The following is a 13,800-nucleotide window of genomic DNA, read 5'->3' as shown; positions in this document are numbered from 1 at the left end:
CCCTGCCTGGACTCCAGACACCTGAGGGGGGTGGGCTCTGCACGCTGTCCCACAGGTGACGGCAGTGCCTCCTAAACAGAGTTCTGACTGATGATGGAGGAGGATGCCCCGTCCCTTGGAGTGAAGGGGTCCTTGGAAGCAACCCTTTCTCCCTGCATGGTTAGCGCCTGAGGGCGCCAAGATCACTGGATGTCTAGTAAATGAATGAACAGCTGAAACCGGAAGGAAACATCACCTCCCACTGCTATGACTCTAGAGGAGGCAGGACACAGGATAAATCCAAATATGCCTGCAAACCCGCTCACGACTTGGCTCAGCAGAGCCCATGGTTCCAGAGGCGAGAGTGAGGTGGGGAGGTGCCCCCACCCAATGGGGGCCCATAGTTGGTCCATGTTTGGGGAGTCGGGTGGTGGTTTCAGCCAAGTTCACTTCTGTTGCCTGTTTTCTGACTTTATTACCTCATTAGGAACCACGGTGTGTTTCTCTAAAGTACAAGTGGGATTTTGAAAGAAGACTGTTTCGTTGTAAAGGCTTAATCAGGGTGCCTTAAGGCCCACAGTCTGAAAATAACTCATTCTCACTGTGATCTCAGGAAGATCCTGAGAAATGAAAACAAACCTTGTTCCCTGAATGGCTCAGGGATTCCAGGATTTTGAGTGGGATCATCAGCTCATCCCCAGAGATCACTCTGTCATCTGAAGGCCCCTCCCTGGATCACAGACAGACACACACACATACACACAGCTCGTTGGGTCTTTGCTGCAGTTGCTAACACATGTCTTACTTTTAGAATCTGGGTTGACGCCACTGTGGAAGTAGGTGCCAGTGGGTGCTGTGCTGGGTGTGGGGGAGGCTTGCTGGGTGTGTGGGGGGACTATGCCATGTGGCGGGGGGGCTGCCCTGGCTACTGGGACCTCTGAGCCTCTCGCTCGCTGCCCGAGGTCCTACTCTCTCCAGCAGGGACAGTACTTCTCCCTCGGATGGCCCTCTGTCCATAGCTTCATGCTCCACTGGGCAGGTGGACGGTGCAGGTAGCCCCTGAAGTCACCCAATCCTGGAGGCTAGGAGGCAAAGAAGGAGGCTCCTGGGGCCCAGCAGGGGCAGTGTGCCCACCAGGCCCGTTCTGAAGGGAGGCCCAGGAGATGATACTTCTTTAGAAATGCATCTTGGGACTTCCCTGGTGGTCTAGCATTTAAGACTCCATGCTGCTGTTGCAGGGAGCACATGTTCGATCCCTGGTCAGGGAACTAAGGTCCTACATGCCACATGGTTACAGCCAAATAAAACTGTTTTAATGCATCTCGTTTCTTTGTTGGAGTGAAGCCCCCACCACTTTTACTGCCCAAATCTTGCAAACAGGGTATTTGCCTGAAACCATTCTCTCTGTTAGGTCAAATCACCCCTTCCACAAACCCCCAAAGTAGCAAAGCACTTATCAGAGGTTCTGAGGGTGGCACCAGGGTCTCAGGACATTTCAAAGAGTCCTGGCAAGTGAGGAGCACAGTGTCTAAGCCTTCAGCTAGGGCTCACACCACCAAACTGTTAGAAAATATTGAAAGTAGAATTTCAGTTAGTCACTGATCTTAAAAGTAGAATTTCAGTTAGTCACCTATCTAAGGAGTCCCTAATTGGGCTGGTTTTTCTTTAAAAGGGCCTCCAAATCTCCAGTTTGCATGGTTGGGTGAGTGGGCAGGTGGAACTAAACAAGGAAACCCACCCAAAGCTGCGTAGTTCTCCCTAAAGCCTTCTGTTGCCCAGAGCATCAGGTATTAATCAGAGAAAAGAGAACAAAATGGGCCCAGAGCCGGCCCCCAATCTGGTCCTGGCAGGGCCTCTCTGAGTTCAGCCTGCAGGTTGGCGAAGGGTGTGGAGCCCATGGCTCCAGGGGTCTTTCCCCAGGGGCTCCTCCTGGCCCCTGACTGCCCACCAAGTGTGTGAGGGCACCCTTCTGTCCGCGGCACCACTCACCACCTGCATCTTGCCCACAGGTACCTGGCGCTCTACGCCTACAAGCCCCAGAAGAGTGACGAGCTGGAGCTGCGCAAGGGCGACACGTACCGCGTCCTGGAGAAGTGCCGGGATGGCTGGTTCAAGGGCACGGCCCTGCGCACCGGACTCTCGGGCGTGTTCCCTGGCAACTACGTGACACCCGTCTCCAGGTGAGGCCCTCGCTACCCGCCTCCTGTGGCTGCAGTCGTGTGGAGACCAGGGACCGTGCCCTGCCTGCCTTCCTGCTGCCCGCTACCCTGGGGAGAAGGTGGCCGGGAGGAGCTGGAGCACCATGCAGGGGCGCGTCACAGGGCCAGATCTCATGGGCACAGGTGCATGCATGTACGTGTGCACACATATGGTACAGTGGGTGTGTGTGCAAAAAGCACACGCCATTCACACATGTGAAGGAAAGATTCCATGTTCCCAAAAGTTAACCATTATTATTGAGTGGAGCATTATGAGTAATTAAGTTTTTTCTTTCCTTGTCATTTCCTGTGTTTTACGAATTTACTGTTACATTATTTTTATAAACTGGCAAAAGCAAGTTTAATAGTTAGCTCGAGGTGACCCAGGGTTGTCAGATGTTTTCATGGAGAGGGGCATCCCCTGCAGGTTTGATTTAGGCTTGGCCTTGCTCTGGGGAGCCTGGGATGCCTCAGCCCTGTGTTCACAGCACAGAACCTGCAGAGACCTGCTGCAGACCGCCCCCCCACCCCACCCCCTCTTCTCCCCACCCCACCAGCTTCTGCTCTCTTGGCAATAAGACTCCAAGCAAAGTAAACACCCAGAACTGCACTGACACGGCATGACTTGTACCTTCACAGCAGCAGGCCCGGGAGCCACATCCCCCATGCCCTCCTGGAAAGGCCCACCTTGTGAGCCCCGTGGCCCTGTGGCCCTGTGCAGGAAGGCCCTTCTCCCCACAGCTGCTCAGCAGAGGCTCTGCCTGCTTCCACCATGGGTGGCTCCCTGAGCCTCACAGCTGAGATCCAGTGGAGACAGATGGGGAGTTTTCCTGGCTCTTGGACAAATGGAAGGCATGTGATCCTGACAGTGGATCCCAGGAGCTCCCCACCTCAGCCCCACATGGTTGGTGCTGGTGCGTGGTTCAGGCTGGCCCGTGCAGGGGAGGAGCCACCGGGGCCTGTCTCAGAGTCCTGTACTCCACGGTGTGTCCTGGACTCTCCACATCACTTTCTCTAGAAAGTCTAGGGTAAAACTGCAAACATGAGGCTTGTCTGTGCCCTTTCCTGGACTCCCAGGAGTCCGTCATCCAGAAGGAGCTGGGCCCCTGCCTCCTGTTGCCTGCCAGATGTGCCAAGCCCGTTCCTTCTGCCTCTGTTTGGGGACACACAGCTGTTTGTTAGACTAAATCAAGGCAGTGACTCTGGAACAAAATATTTGATTAGCATCACTTCCCTGTTTCCTGTGGCACTTTCACTGGTTGTCACATATGCACGTGGAGAGACCGTGTGGTTGTCAGGGGCTCTGCTGTTTAGCCGGGCCTCTGGGCACCACATGCCCAGGTCATCTTGGGGCTGCTATAGGACTTGTCCTGGATGGCGTGGCCTCCAGCTCTCAGAGCCAAGGGGTTGAGTGGTTCTTTATCAGTCTGTGCCCTCCCCTGACTTCATTCTGTTCATTTCCTCAGGATTCCTGTAGGAGGGGCTGGGCCACCCCGGAATAATGCAGTTGGAGGGTCTCCCCTGGCCAAAGGGATGGCCATAACCATGCACCCAGGCGGTGGGAGTCTGAGCAGCCCGGCCACGGCCCTGAGGCCAGCCCTTCCCCTCACCACAGCCCAGGTCCCGGCCCAGCACCAGGCTGCCTCTCCCCCACTGGGCAGTTGTCTGAGGCACACCGTCCAGCCAGCAGCCAGCCAGGCCCGGAGCGCCGGCCCCACTGGTATGTAGCAGCCTCCTGGGGACCTCACTCTGGTGGAAATTTTGAGGAAGGTGATCTCAGGGACACATGAGCGTCCTTTGGCCCAGGTCTTGAGCGGTCCGTGGAGGGGTGCCCTGTAATCATGAACTTATGCTAGTCCTGGGGAACATGTTGACATATCTTCATAGCCTGTCCTGTAGCTGGAATGGATTAGAAAATTCACAGGTGTTTATACACTTCATGCAGCAAGAGGACTGGCTGGACCAGTGAGGTTACCTTGGCACCTTTGGGTGGCTCTGTGAGCCACTGTGGGTCACCTGCATCTACATGCCAGGCACCAAGGGGTCTCCTGATGAGGCAGCCCCCCCCTCCCCCCGCCCACTGCCCAGGACAGAGCTGGTAATGAGACCAATCCACAGAGGTGCTTCCTGAGATGCTCTGAGGCTGAAGAGTCATGGCCATTGCTCCTCATGCAGCTTCATCAGTAGAAGGCCGACCGGAAGTCAGGACAGTCTAGGTGGCTCCCTGTGTAGCATGAGACGAGAGGAAGTGTGGCGAGATTCCTGAAGGTGTGAACAGGGTAAACGCATCTTGCTTGGAAGCTTGGCAGTCAGCTGAGAAGAACTGCTAAGCTTGATTCACGTGGTCCTCCTGGGAGCCAGGCCAGTAACTTTCCGACACATAAGCCAGTAACATTGTCACTGCGTGGTGAAAGGGACCCAGGATGGGAGGATGTGCCTCTGAGTTTCATTTAAATGATTCAGAATTCCTTTCCACTCCCACCCCATTCTCAAAAATAATCTCTTTCTCAGAATGTCTTTTTTTTCCCCCCAAATTATTTATTTATTTTATTTTGGGCTTCCCTGGGGGCTCAGTGGTAAAGAATCCACCTGCCAGTGCACGAGAGATGGTTTATTCCCTCAGTCAGGAAGACTCCCTGGAGAAGGAAATGGCAACCCACTCCAGTATTCTTGTCTGGGAAATCCCGCGGACAGAGAAGCCTGGCAGGCTACAGTCCTTGGGGTTGCAAAAGAGTCGGACATGACTTAGCAACTAAGCAGCAACAACAATTTATTTATTTTTGACTGTGCTGGGTGTTCATTACTGTGCACAGGCTTTCTCTAGTGGCAGAGAGTGGAGGCAATTCTTTATTGTGGTGCTCGGGCTTCTCACTGTGGTGGCTTCTCTTGTTGTGGAGCTCTAGAGTGCCCCAGCTTCAGTAGTTGTGGCACATAGGCTCAGCAGTTGCAGCTCACGGGCTCTAGAGCACAAGCTTAGTCGGTGTGGTACACGGGCTTAGTTACATGTAGAATCTTCCTGGAGCAGAGATCAAACCTGTGTCCCCTGCATTGGAAGGTGGATTCTTATCCACTGAGCCACCAGGAAAGTCCCCGACAGCAGCCCCACCCTGGTGTCCAGCCTCGTGCTGGGTGTTCTCATTCAGTCACAGTGGGCTCTGTACCAAGGAAGCCCTGTGGATGGGCTTGGCCCTGCCTTGGTGTAGGTTTGCTAAGACTCACTTTGTAAATGTGGGAGATGATGAAGGACAGGGAAGCCTGGTGTGCCGCAGTCCCTGGGGTCATGAAGAGTTGGACACGACTTAGCAACTGAACAACAAGAGTCCTTCATATATGTTTCTTTTTTCCCTTAAATTAGTGAAAAGTGAGGTCTGTTTTTCACCTGGCCAGTAGGGCCCTGGAGAAGAGCTAGTTGTCTCTGCCCTGGAAGAATCTGCAGCGATATCACTTGTGGCCGACCTCTCGGCCCAGCCATTATCCTCCAGCCGGCCATGGCTCAGGGCAGCTGATGGTGCTCATTGTAGCCTCCAGCTGTGGATGCAGCCCCTGAGGCCTAGAGATCACGTGCCCAGGGAGTGCCCGTCCGCTGCTGCACAGCTGGGGAGACGTGCACTGAGGTGCTGGTCTCCTGGGCCTGGAGCTCCCAGGCAGGGCCTCCTGCTTGTGACCCCCTCATCCATTCCCCAGCCTGCTCTGTGCTCCATGATGCTGAGAGCCATGGCAGGCCTGCCTCTCATGGAGTGTACATCCATCCCAGCCACCCAGCTTTGCACCAAGTGCCCTACGAGGGCCTGTCCACACTCCACCATATCAGGAACCCACCAGTTCAAGGAGGAATATGATCTGCCCATCTCATTTATGGAATGGAATAACAGCAGAATCAAAGAAATCGGCAAGCCAGAGCAGAACAACACTCTCTGTGTCCTCAATCACCATGGTAACCAGCATGGGTAACAGGCATGCTCTTCCATCTGTTTAATTCACGTGTGGGAGAGTGAGGCACAGGATGGTTTAATGGCATGCTGAGTGCGTTCCAGCCCAGGGCTCGTCCCCAACTCATGTGCCGCAGCCAGGATACAGGATGCCCCCATCATTGCAGTAATTAGGTATCTGGAGTCCCCACAGCATTTTCCACTTCCTTCTGTGTCTGGAGAGCAAGAACACACTGCTGACAGTGTGCACAGGCAGAGGATCACTCACTGCAGTGACTGCCCCATCTCAGCAAACCCCAGCTCTGGCACCTGGGAGATCCTTGTTAGTGTCCTCAGATCAAACCACAGTCATGGACAAATGCCTGGTTGCCTTGGCCATGGTGCCCAAAGGGCAAGGGCCCCACATAGCCATTCATTTATCAGCAAAATGCACTAGGAGAGAGCTGGGTGCAGGAGGGCTCTGCTGGGGTCTGGACCCATTTCTATCCCCCACCTTAGAGAGGAAGATGAGGAGACCCAGGTTACAGTGGAGTTTGAAAAGCACTGGGTGGAGGCTTGGGGGGTGTGAAGGTATAGGGAGCAGGAGGGGTGCCTCCCTCAGACCAAGGAGGAAGGAGGGGGCGACTGTGGAGGGGCCTGTGGACCATCTCCAGGAGGATGTGATGCTGTCTTGGTTCCTAAAGGACAGACAGGAAGTACCTGAGTGGGCCAAACAGATGGGGAATTCTGGCCATGAAGGCATGGAGATGAGCAGGACCACAGTTTGTGCTTGGAGTGATTCTGACCGTTTTAGTGTGACTGAGACAGAGGTGGGAAGGAGGAGCAGTGTTGGTGACAGTTTCTCTGCAGAGGCAAGGTGGACGTTAGGTCTAAAGCTCAGAGCAGAGCGTGCAATGTGGAGCACAAGGGAGGCTCTGAGCCCCAGAGGGCAGGCGTGTTGGCGGCTGTGAGCCCTGTGACAAAGCTGAGGGAAGCAGATCAGGCTGTTTCTCTTCCACTGGGTCAAGGAACCTCAATTTTTATCCTGTGGGCAGCAGGGCTCCTAAGAGGATTTAAAATAATAGATATAACCAGATTTTTATATGTAAAGGATAAAGCTAGATTTCTGCTCATGGCCAAGATAAAGCAATGAGGTCAGGATTTACCCTCCCACCAGAAACAACTGAAAAAAACAAGGAATATAAAAACAGTGGTTGTGAGACACTGGGTACTAGAAGACGAAGGATGGTGATCCATGAGAGATGAGAACACAGAGGAAGGTCCCAGCTCACCTCCTGGGGAGAAGGCCAGGTGTCAGCACAGGGACAGCACGGGGCCAGTCCAGAAGGCTCCCTGGGTGGGGGCATGGAGATGAGGGTCCGGATGACCGAGCCCCAGAGAGTGCAATGTCCCTGGCTCAGGACACTGAGAACTGATGAGCAGGCATGTGAGGGACTACGTGAGCCAAGAGCACAAGCACTCTGCTGGGAAGTGCCTGTTCCCACCAGCCGGCTCCCAGGACACCAGGCACCGTGCAGAGGAGCTCACCTGGCTGGGGCAGCTGCACCTCGCCCACCTGTGTCTGATGGCAGTAATGAAGCACCAGGCATGCAGAAGAGCAAGAAAACATGCCCCACAGAGATGAGATCAACCAGCCAGTCATCAAAGCTGACCCAGAACAAAGATGCTAAAAAAGATGTTATAATTGCATTTCATATGCTCTAAAAGGTAAGTAGAAACATGGAAGATATTTTAAAGACTGAAATCAAGCTTCTAAAAATAACTACGCAGTGTGAGATCAAGAATACACACTGGATGGCATTAATGGCCGATTAGACATTGCTTAGAAAATAGTAGTGAACTTGAAGATCTAGCAGTAGGAACTATGAAACAAAGAGATAGAAGAGGATTTTTTAAAATGAACAGAGCATCAGTGAGCAGTAGGACAATTTCAAGTGGCCAAATATATTTTTAATTGAAATCCCCAAAGTAAAGGAGACAAGGGTGGGACAGAAGAATGAGTTGAATAAACAATGACCAAAATTGTTCTAAATTTGATAAAAACTGTAAACTCATGGATCAGTGGCACTCAGTGACTCCCAAGCACAAGGAACATGAAGAAAACTACAACAAGGCAAAGTATGATCAAATTGTTCAAAATCTGTGATGAAGACAACCTTGAGAGTCGCAATAAAGAAAAGATACCTAGCATGGGAAAAAACAAGGGTGACAGTAGAGTTCTTGTCAGGAACACTACAAGTGAGAAGGCAGTGGAAAACCTAACAAGTCCTGAAAGAAATGCATCTGTCAAGTTAGGATTCTACACCCAACAAATGTCTCTCATAAATGAAAGCAAAATAAAGAATTATTCAGACACAGTGAAGTTAAAAAGATGTCACCACACACCATGAAAAATGTCAAACAGTTGTCTTTAGAAAGAAGGAAAAACATACCAGGTGGGAACAGGCATCTACACAAAGGTTACAGAATACAAGGTCAACATTCAAAAGTCGATTTTGTTTCTCTCTATACCAGGAATGATTTTTGGAAATTGGCACTTAAAAAATGATGCCAATTTTGATAGCATTAAAAACATAAATTACTTAGGATTAAATCGGATGAAAGATAAATAAGACTTGAACACTCCAAAATATTGCAAATTAAAGAGAGAAATTAAGGAAGTCTTAAATATTTACAGAGATATACTTTATTTAGGAGTAAGAAAACTTAATGTTGTTAAGGTGTTTATTCTCCAAAAACTGACCTGTGGAGTCAGTGGAGTACCAATCAAGATCTAACCCATTTTTTTGGTAGAACCTGACAATCTGCTACCTAGATTCATATAGGCATGCAGAGGACCTTGGCCAAAAAAACCTGGAAAAGAAAAACAAAGTTGAAAGCTAACACTGATTTTAAGACACATTGTAAAGCCGCATTTCTCCACGCCAGGCTTCAACAGTACGTGAACTATGAATTTCCAGATGTTCAAGCTGGATTTAGAAAAGCCAGAGGAACCAGAGATCAACTTGCCAACATCTGTTGGATCATTGGAAAAGCGAGAGAGTTCCAGGAAAACATCTACCTCTGCTTCATCAACTACATCAAAGCCTTTGACTGTGTGGATCACAACAAATTGTGGAAAATTCTTCAAGAGATGGGAATACCAGACCACCTGACTTGCCTCCTGAGAAATCTGTATGCAGGTCAATAAGCAAGTTAGAACTGGACATGGAACAACAGACTGGTTCCAAATAGAAGAAGGAGTACATCAAGGTTGTAAACTGTCACCCTGCTTGTTTAACTTATATGCAGAGTACATCATGAGAAATGCTGGACTGGATGAAGCATAAGCTGGAATCAAGATTGCCAGGAGAAATATCAATAACCTCAGATATGCAGATGAGACCACCCTTACGGCAGAAAGCAAAGAAGAACTAAAGAGCCTCTTGATGAAAGTGAAAGAGGAGAGTGAAAAAGTTTGCTTAAAACTCAACATTCAGAAAAGATCATGGCATACAGTCCCATCACTTCATGGCAAATAGATGGGAGAACAATGGAAACAGCAACAGACTTTATTTTTGAGGGCTCCAAAATCAGTGCAGATGGTGACTGTAGCCATGAAATTAAAAGACGCTTGCTCCTTGGAAGAAAAGCTATGACCAACATAGACAGCATATTAAAAAGTAAAGACATTGCTTTGCCAACAGAGGTCCATCTAGTCAAAGCTATGGTTTTTCCAGTAGTCATGGATGTGAGAGTTGGACTATAAAGAAAAGTGAGGGCTGAAGAACTGGTGTTTTTAACTGTGGTGTTGGAAAAGACTCTTGAGAGTCTCTTGGACTGCAAGGAGATCCAACCAGTCCATCCTAAAGGAAATTAGTCCTAAATATTCATTGGAAGGACTGATGCTGAAGCTGAAACTCCAATACTTTGGCCATCTGATATGAAGAGCCGACTCATGGGAGAAGACCCTGATGCTGGGAAAGATTAAAGGCAGGAGGAGAAACAGATGACAGAGAATGAGACGGTTGGATGGCAACACTGACTCAATGGACATGAGTTTGAGTAAGCTCTGGGAGTTGGTGATTAACAGGGAAACCTTGTGTTTTGCAGTCCGTGGGGTCGCAAAGAGTCAGACATGACTGAGAGACTGAACTGAACTGGACTGATAAAGCCGCAGTCATCAGTGTGGTGTTGGTGTGAAGACAAATGACTGGATCAATAAGTACTTTTTCTGAAAACATTAAAGTGTCCATTAAGTTGATGAGACAGGTGTCACAGTTGCTCTTGTCCAGATTACATGATGGAAGAATGGGGTGAAGAGTGGTGTTTCTGGTATGGAAGTGAGTTGAGACTCCTGGAAGAGGGAATCATGTGGGACTCCTGCCCCTTGTTCTAGGCACAGAGAGGGTATTTAATTTTGATACTTCAAGAAGCAATTGTGTGGATGTAAACAAATGGGACACAAGAGAGTTGACGTGCTGGCCTCCTGGGCTCCGGGATGAAGCTGATGGTGCTGGCTGACTCTCACCTCCTGCAGAAGACCAACAGGCAGCCCCTTGAGGGCATCTAAGGGCAGAGGCCATGCTGGGGGTGGTCAGTACTGAACCCCTTGCTGGGGGGTGCTCAGTACTGAGCCCCCTTCTAGGGGTGGTCAGTATTGAGCCCTTCTTGGGCGTGCTCTGTACTGAGACCCCTCCTGGAGTAGGGGAGGGAATGGAGCCCCACCTGGACTTGGAGGTGAGTCTAGCTCTGGCCTGAGGGCGGGGTTAGCTACAGGACGGGGCGAAGTGACGGACAGGAGAAACTGAGTGCATGCCCCAGGCCTGGAGGCTGAGGGGTTGTGTCCAGACAGAGATGGCCCTGAAGTTGTGGACTTTCCAGCATCTGCTCCTCCATGCGACAGGACGTGATGGCCTGATAGTGAGGGAAGGACAGAGGTGACAATAAGCAGATCATTTTTCACTCACTTGCTTTTTGTAAAGCGCCCACTGAACCCAGTCCTGGGAGGCGGAGTGGACCTGTGAGAGCTGGCAGGATTCAGGGGCCCAGAGTTACTGAGATGACAGGTTAGAGAAGTGGGGGGCAGACTGAGAGCAATGGCACGTCCACAGTCTTTCCTCCAGCAGCCCACATCTACTCTGGTGTCACAGACCAGCAGGCTTAGCTGGTAACAGGCACACATTTGGGTCCTGCCAGGCGGGCGACTGAGGGCCCATGGATTCTAACCCTCGTACCAGCTGTGAAGTGAGCCCCACCTCTCCTGGGAAGCGTTCTTTTCTTCTCCAGTGGTTTAGTTCTGTGAAATCTGTACAGGTGTTTTAGCTGAGTTCTCTTTTCTCAGACACAAATATTCTGAAACAATTTTATTCAGTGCTTACTATGTGCCAGGCACCATTCCAGCTGTTTGGAACATGTTAGTGAATGAAACGTGAAGATCCCACCACGCAAAACTTACGCTGGGGTAGGGAGGTGGACGGTGAGCCTTCATCGGTGGTCATGGCTAATGCTTGGCCAGCTTGACCGCTGGGTATGGGAGCCAGGGGCTGGGCCGTAACTTCCAGTTCCAGGTGGAGACCGCCCAGCCACACTGTCCAGAGATCCCCTCACATTCAGTGGTGCCTGGTAACCCAGGGCCTCCCCAGGCTTCTTCCAGGCTCCTCCACAGTGTCCACTAAAAAAAAAATACACACAACCTAAAAGCTGAGAGTTAGGTTTTATTCAGTAGGAATGTTAGGACTCGAGCCCAGGAGACAGCACCTCAGGTGACCCCGAGCGTGCTTTGAGGAGAAGGAGCCAGGCTACATACAAGTTTGCAGGGAGAGGCAGGTAATGTAAATATTAAAAGATTACTGTTAATTAAGAGAAAACTATCTCTCTCACGTGAAGAGATTTAGTGATCTTCTATGTATGGGAAGATACAAACGTCCAGGATTGCTGAAATCGTTTCTTTCATATGCACATAGCTATCTGGGGCCAATCCTGCTTCTTATTGTTCACAGACTAATTCCTTGTTCACCGTCAAAGAAGGTGAATGTAACGGGGTGGCCGCCTCTCACATCCCCCCAGCTCCTCAGCGCTTACAGGAGAGGAAGCAGCTGATGGCTTCCAAATAGCTGGCTTTGTTTCACCTGGGCTCAGAAATGTGCATTTGGAAAAGGCTTGTAGAGAGTAAAGCAGGAAACATTTCATTTCACTAGGGGCTTCGGGTCTAGAAGGGTTGAACAGGATGTTTGTAAAACTGGAGTGTACTGGCAGACAGCTGCAGTTCATACTGTAGGAACCTGGGAAGGGCCAAGGCAAGGGCCTCGGCAGAGGTGTGGGCGGGATGGCGAGGCCGCAGCCCCAGGATTGCCTGCAGACTGACCTTCCCCCACCCTCTCAACCCCTCTCTCCCAGCTGCCCACCCGGCCCAGGTCCAGGGCCGGCCGACCGCCACGGTGTCGCCCCTGCGCACTCAGAACTCCCCGTCTCGCCTGCCCGCCAGCCTCAGGCCTCCCGCCTTGGGGTCCCCGCAGCACAGCCCCCAGCCAGTGACGCAGTGCCCCCGGCCGGCCATCCCGCTCGCCTCGGCAGCCTCGGCCGTCACCCCTCCCAATGTCAGCGCCGCCAACCTCAACGGGGAGGCTGGAGGGGGCCCCGCCGGTGGCCTGACCGCGTCCAGCCCCACCGGCGCGGGAGGCAGACCAGACGAGAGGAAAAACGAAAAGGTAAGTGCCAAGTGGGTGGTCCTACTTCTTTGGCATCAGACGCCTTTTAGGGAGGGCGATCCAAGCCCAGTGTGGTCACGCACATCAAAAAAACACCCACCCCCTCCTCAAGACGCTTCAGTTCCTTCTGGAGAAAAGTTGTGGTGAACTACTCGCTTTGCTGGGATTAGACACTGCCAGGTGTCAGGACGTCTAATAACACGTCCACAGACCTCATGCGCATGTGAGCAGTTGCCATCCTCCCCTCGGTGCTCCGGCAGCGCACACAAGGGCAGTGGGGACACAGGCCAGGGGAGAGCGCCGGCCTCCTCGTAGGTGTGGCTGGCCCTCAACTCTTCCCCAGCAGTGAGGGAAGTGGGCTTATTTCAGGAAGAAACTGAGTCTGGGGAGCTGGCCTCAGTCACCATCAGCTAGCGGTCAGCTGAGCCAAGACGGGAGTCCAGATTTCTACGTCAGTGCCGCAGATGGAATCATAATTCAGACCACACATGTAACTTGCCGTCTTCCTGTAGCCACATTGTGGAAAGTTAAAAATGAGATAAAAAGTGAAATTCATTTTAATGGTGTAATCTACTAGACCCAATATCCAAGAATGTTGTCATTTCAGCATGGGATCTGTATAAAAAAATCGTTGATAAGCTGTTTTACCTTTCTTCACTTTTGGTCTTTCAGGGCAAGTGAGACGTGTCCAGTGATCAGGCCACTGTGCTGCCCAGGCTGTGCTGGACGGCGGGCCTGATCCCCAGCCGGGGTCACTCCTTTTATTGGCCTCACTGTCCAGGTGGCTTTTTCTCATGCTCTTGGCTTTGCTACAGCCTGGGGTATTTTTTTTTTCTCTCTCTCTCTAGTGTACGCTTTTAAAAAATACTCATTCACATATTTGCGTTGCCCTTGTGGTTCAGATAGTAAAGAATTCTCCTGCAGTGGGAGGAGACCTGAGTTCAGTCCCTGGCTTGGAAAGATCCCCTGGAGAAGGGAACGGCTACCCACTCCAGTATTCTGGCC

General features: G+C 51.3%; 1 protein-coding gene across 2 annotated transcripts in view; it reads left to right on the top strand.

Annotated features, from left to right (window-relative positions):
* SH3RF3 (SH3 domain containing ring finger 3) overlaps nucleotides 1-13,800 on the top strand; it is a 159,433-nt gene that overhangs the window by 121,055 nt on the left and 24,578 nt on the right. Inside the window, exons 6-9 of one of the 2 annotated variants that reach the window (XM_018055297.1) lie at nucleotides 1,989-2,159; nucleotides 3,644-3,897; nucleotides 12,485-12,795; nucleotides 13,468-13,704. In XM_018055297.1, coding sequence (XP_017910786.1) covers nucleotides 1,989-2,159; nucleotides 3,644-3,897; nucleotides 12,485-12,795; nucleotides 13,468-13,476 — 745 coding nt within the window. In that variant the 3' untranslated portion in view covers nucleotides 13,477-13,704. Of the gene's footprint in view, nucleotides 1-1,988; nucleotides 2,160-3,643; nucleotides 3,898-12,484; nucleotides 12,796-13,467; nucleotides 13,705-13,800 lie in introns of those variants that run through there. The other variant, XM_018055296.1, reaches the window with a different exon arrangement.

Source organism: Capra hircus, chromosome 11 (assembly GCF_001704415.2).
Source record: "Capra hircus breed San Clemente chromosome 11, ASM170441v1, whole genome shotgun sequence".
NCBI lineage: Eukaryota > Metazoa > Chordata > Mammalia > Artiodactyla > Bovidae > Capra > Capra hircus.
This window is presented reverse-complemented; position numbering and strand designations above follow the sequence as displayed.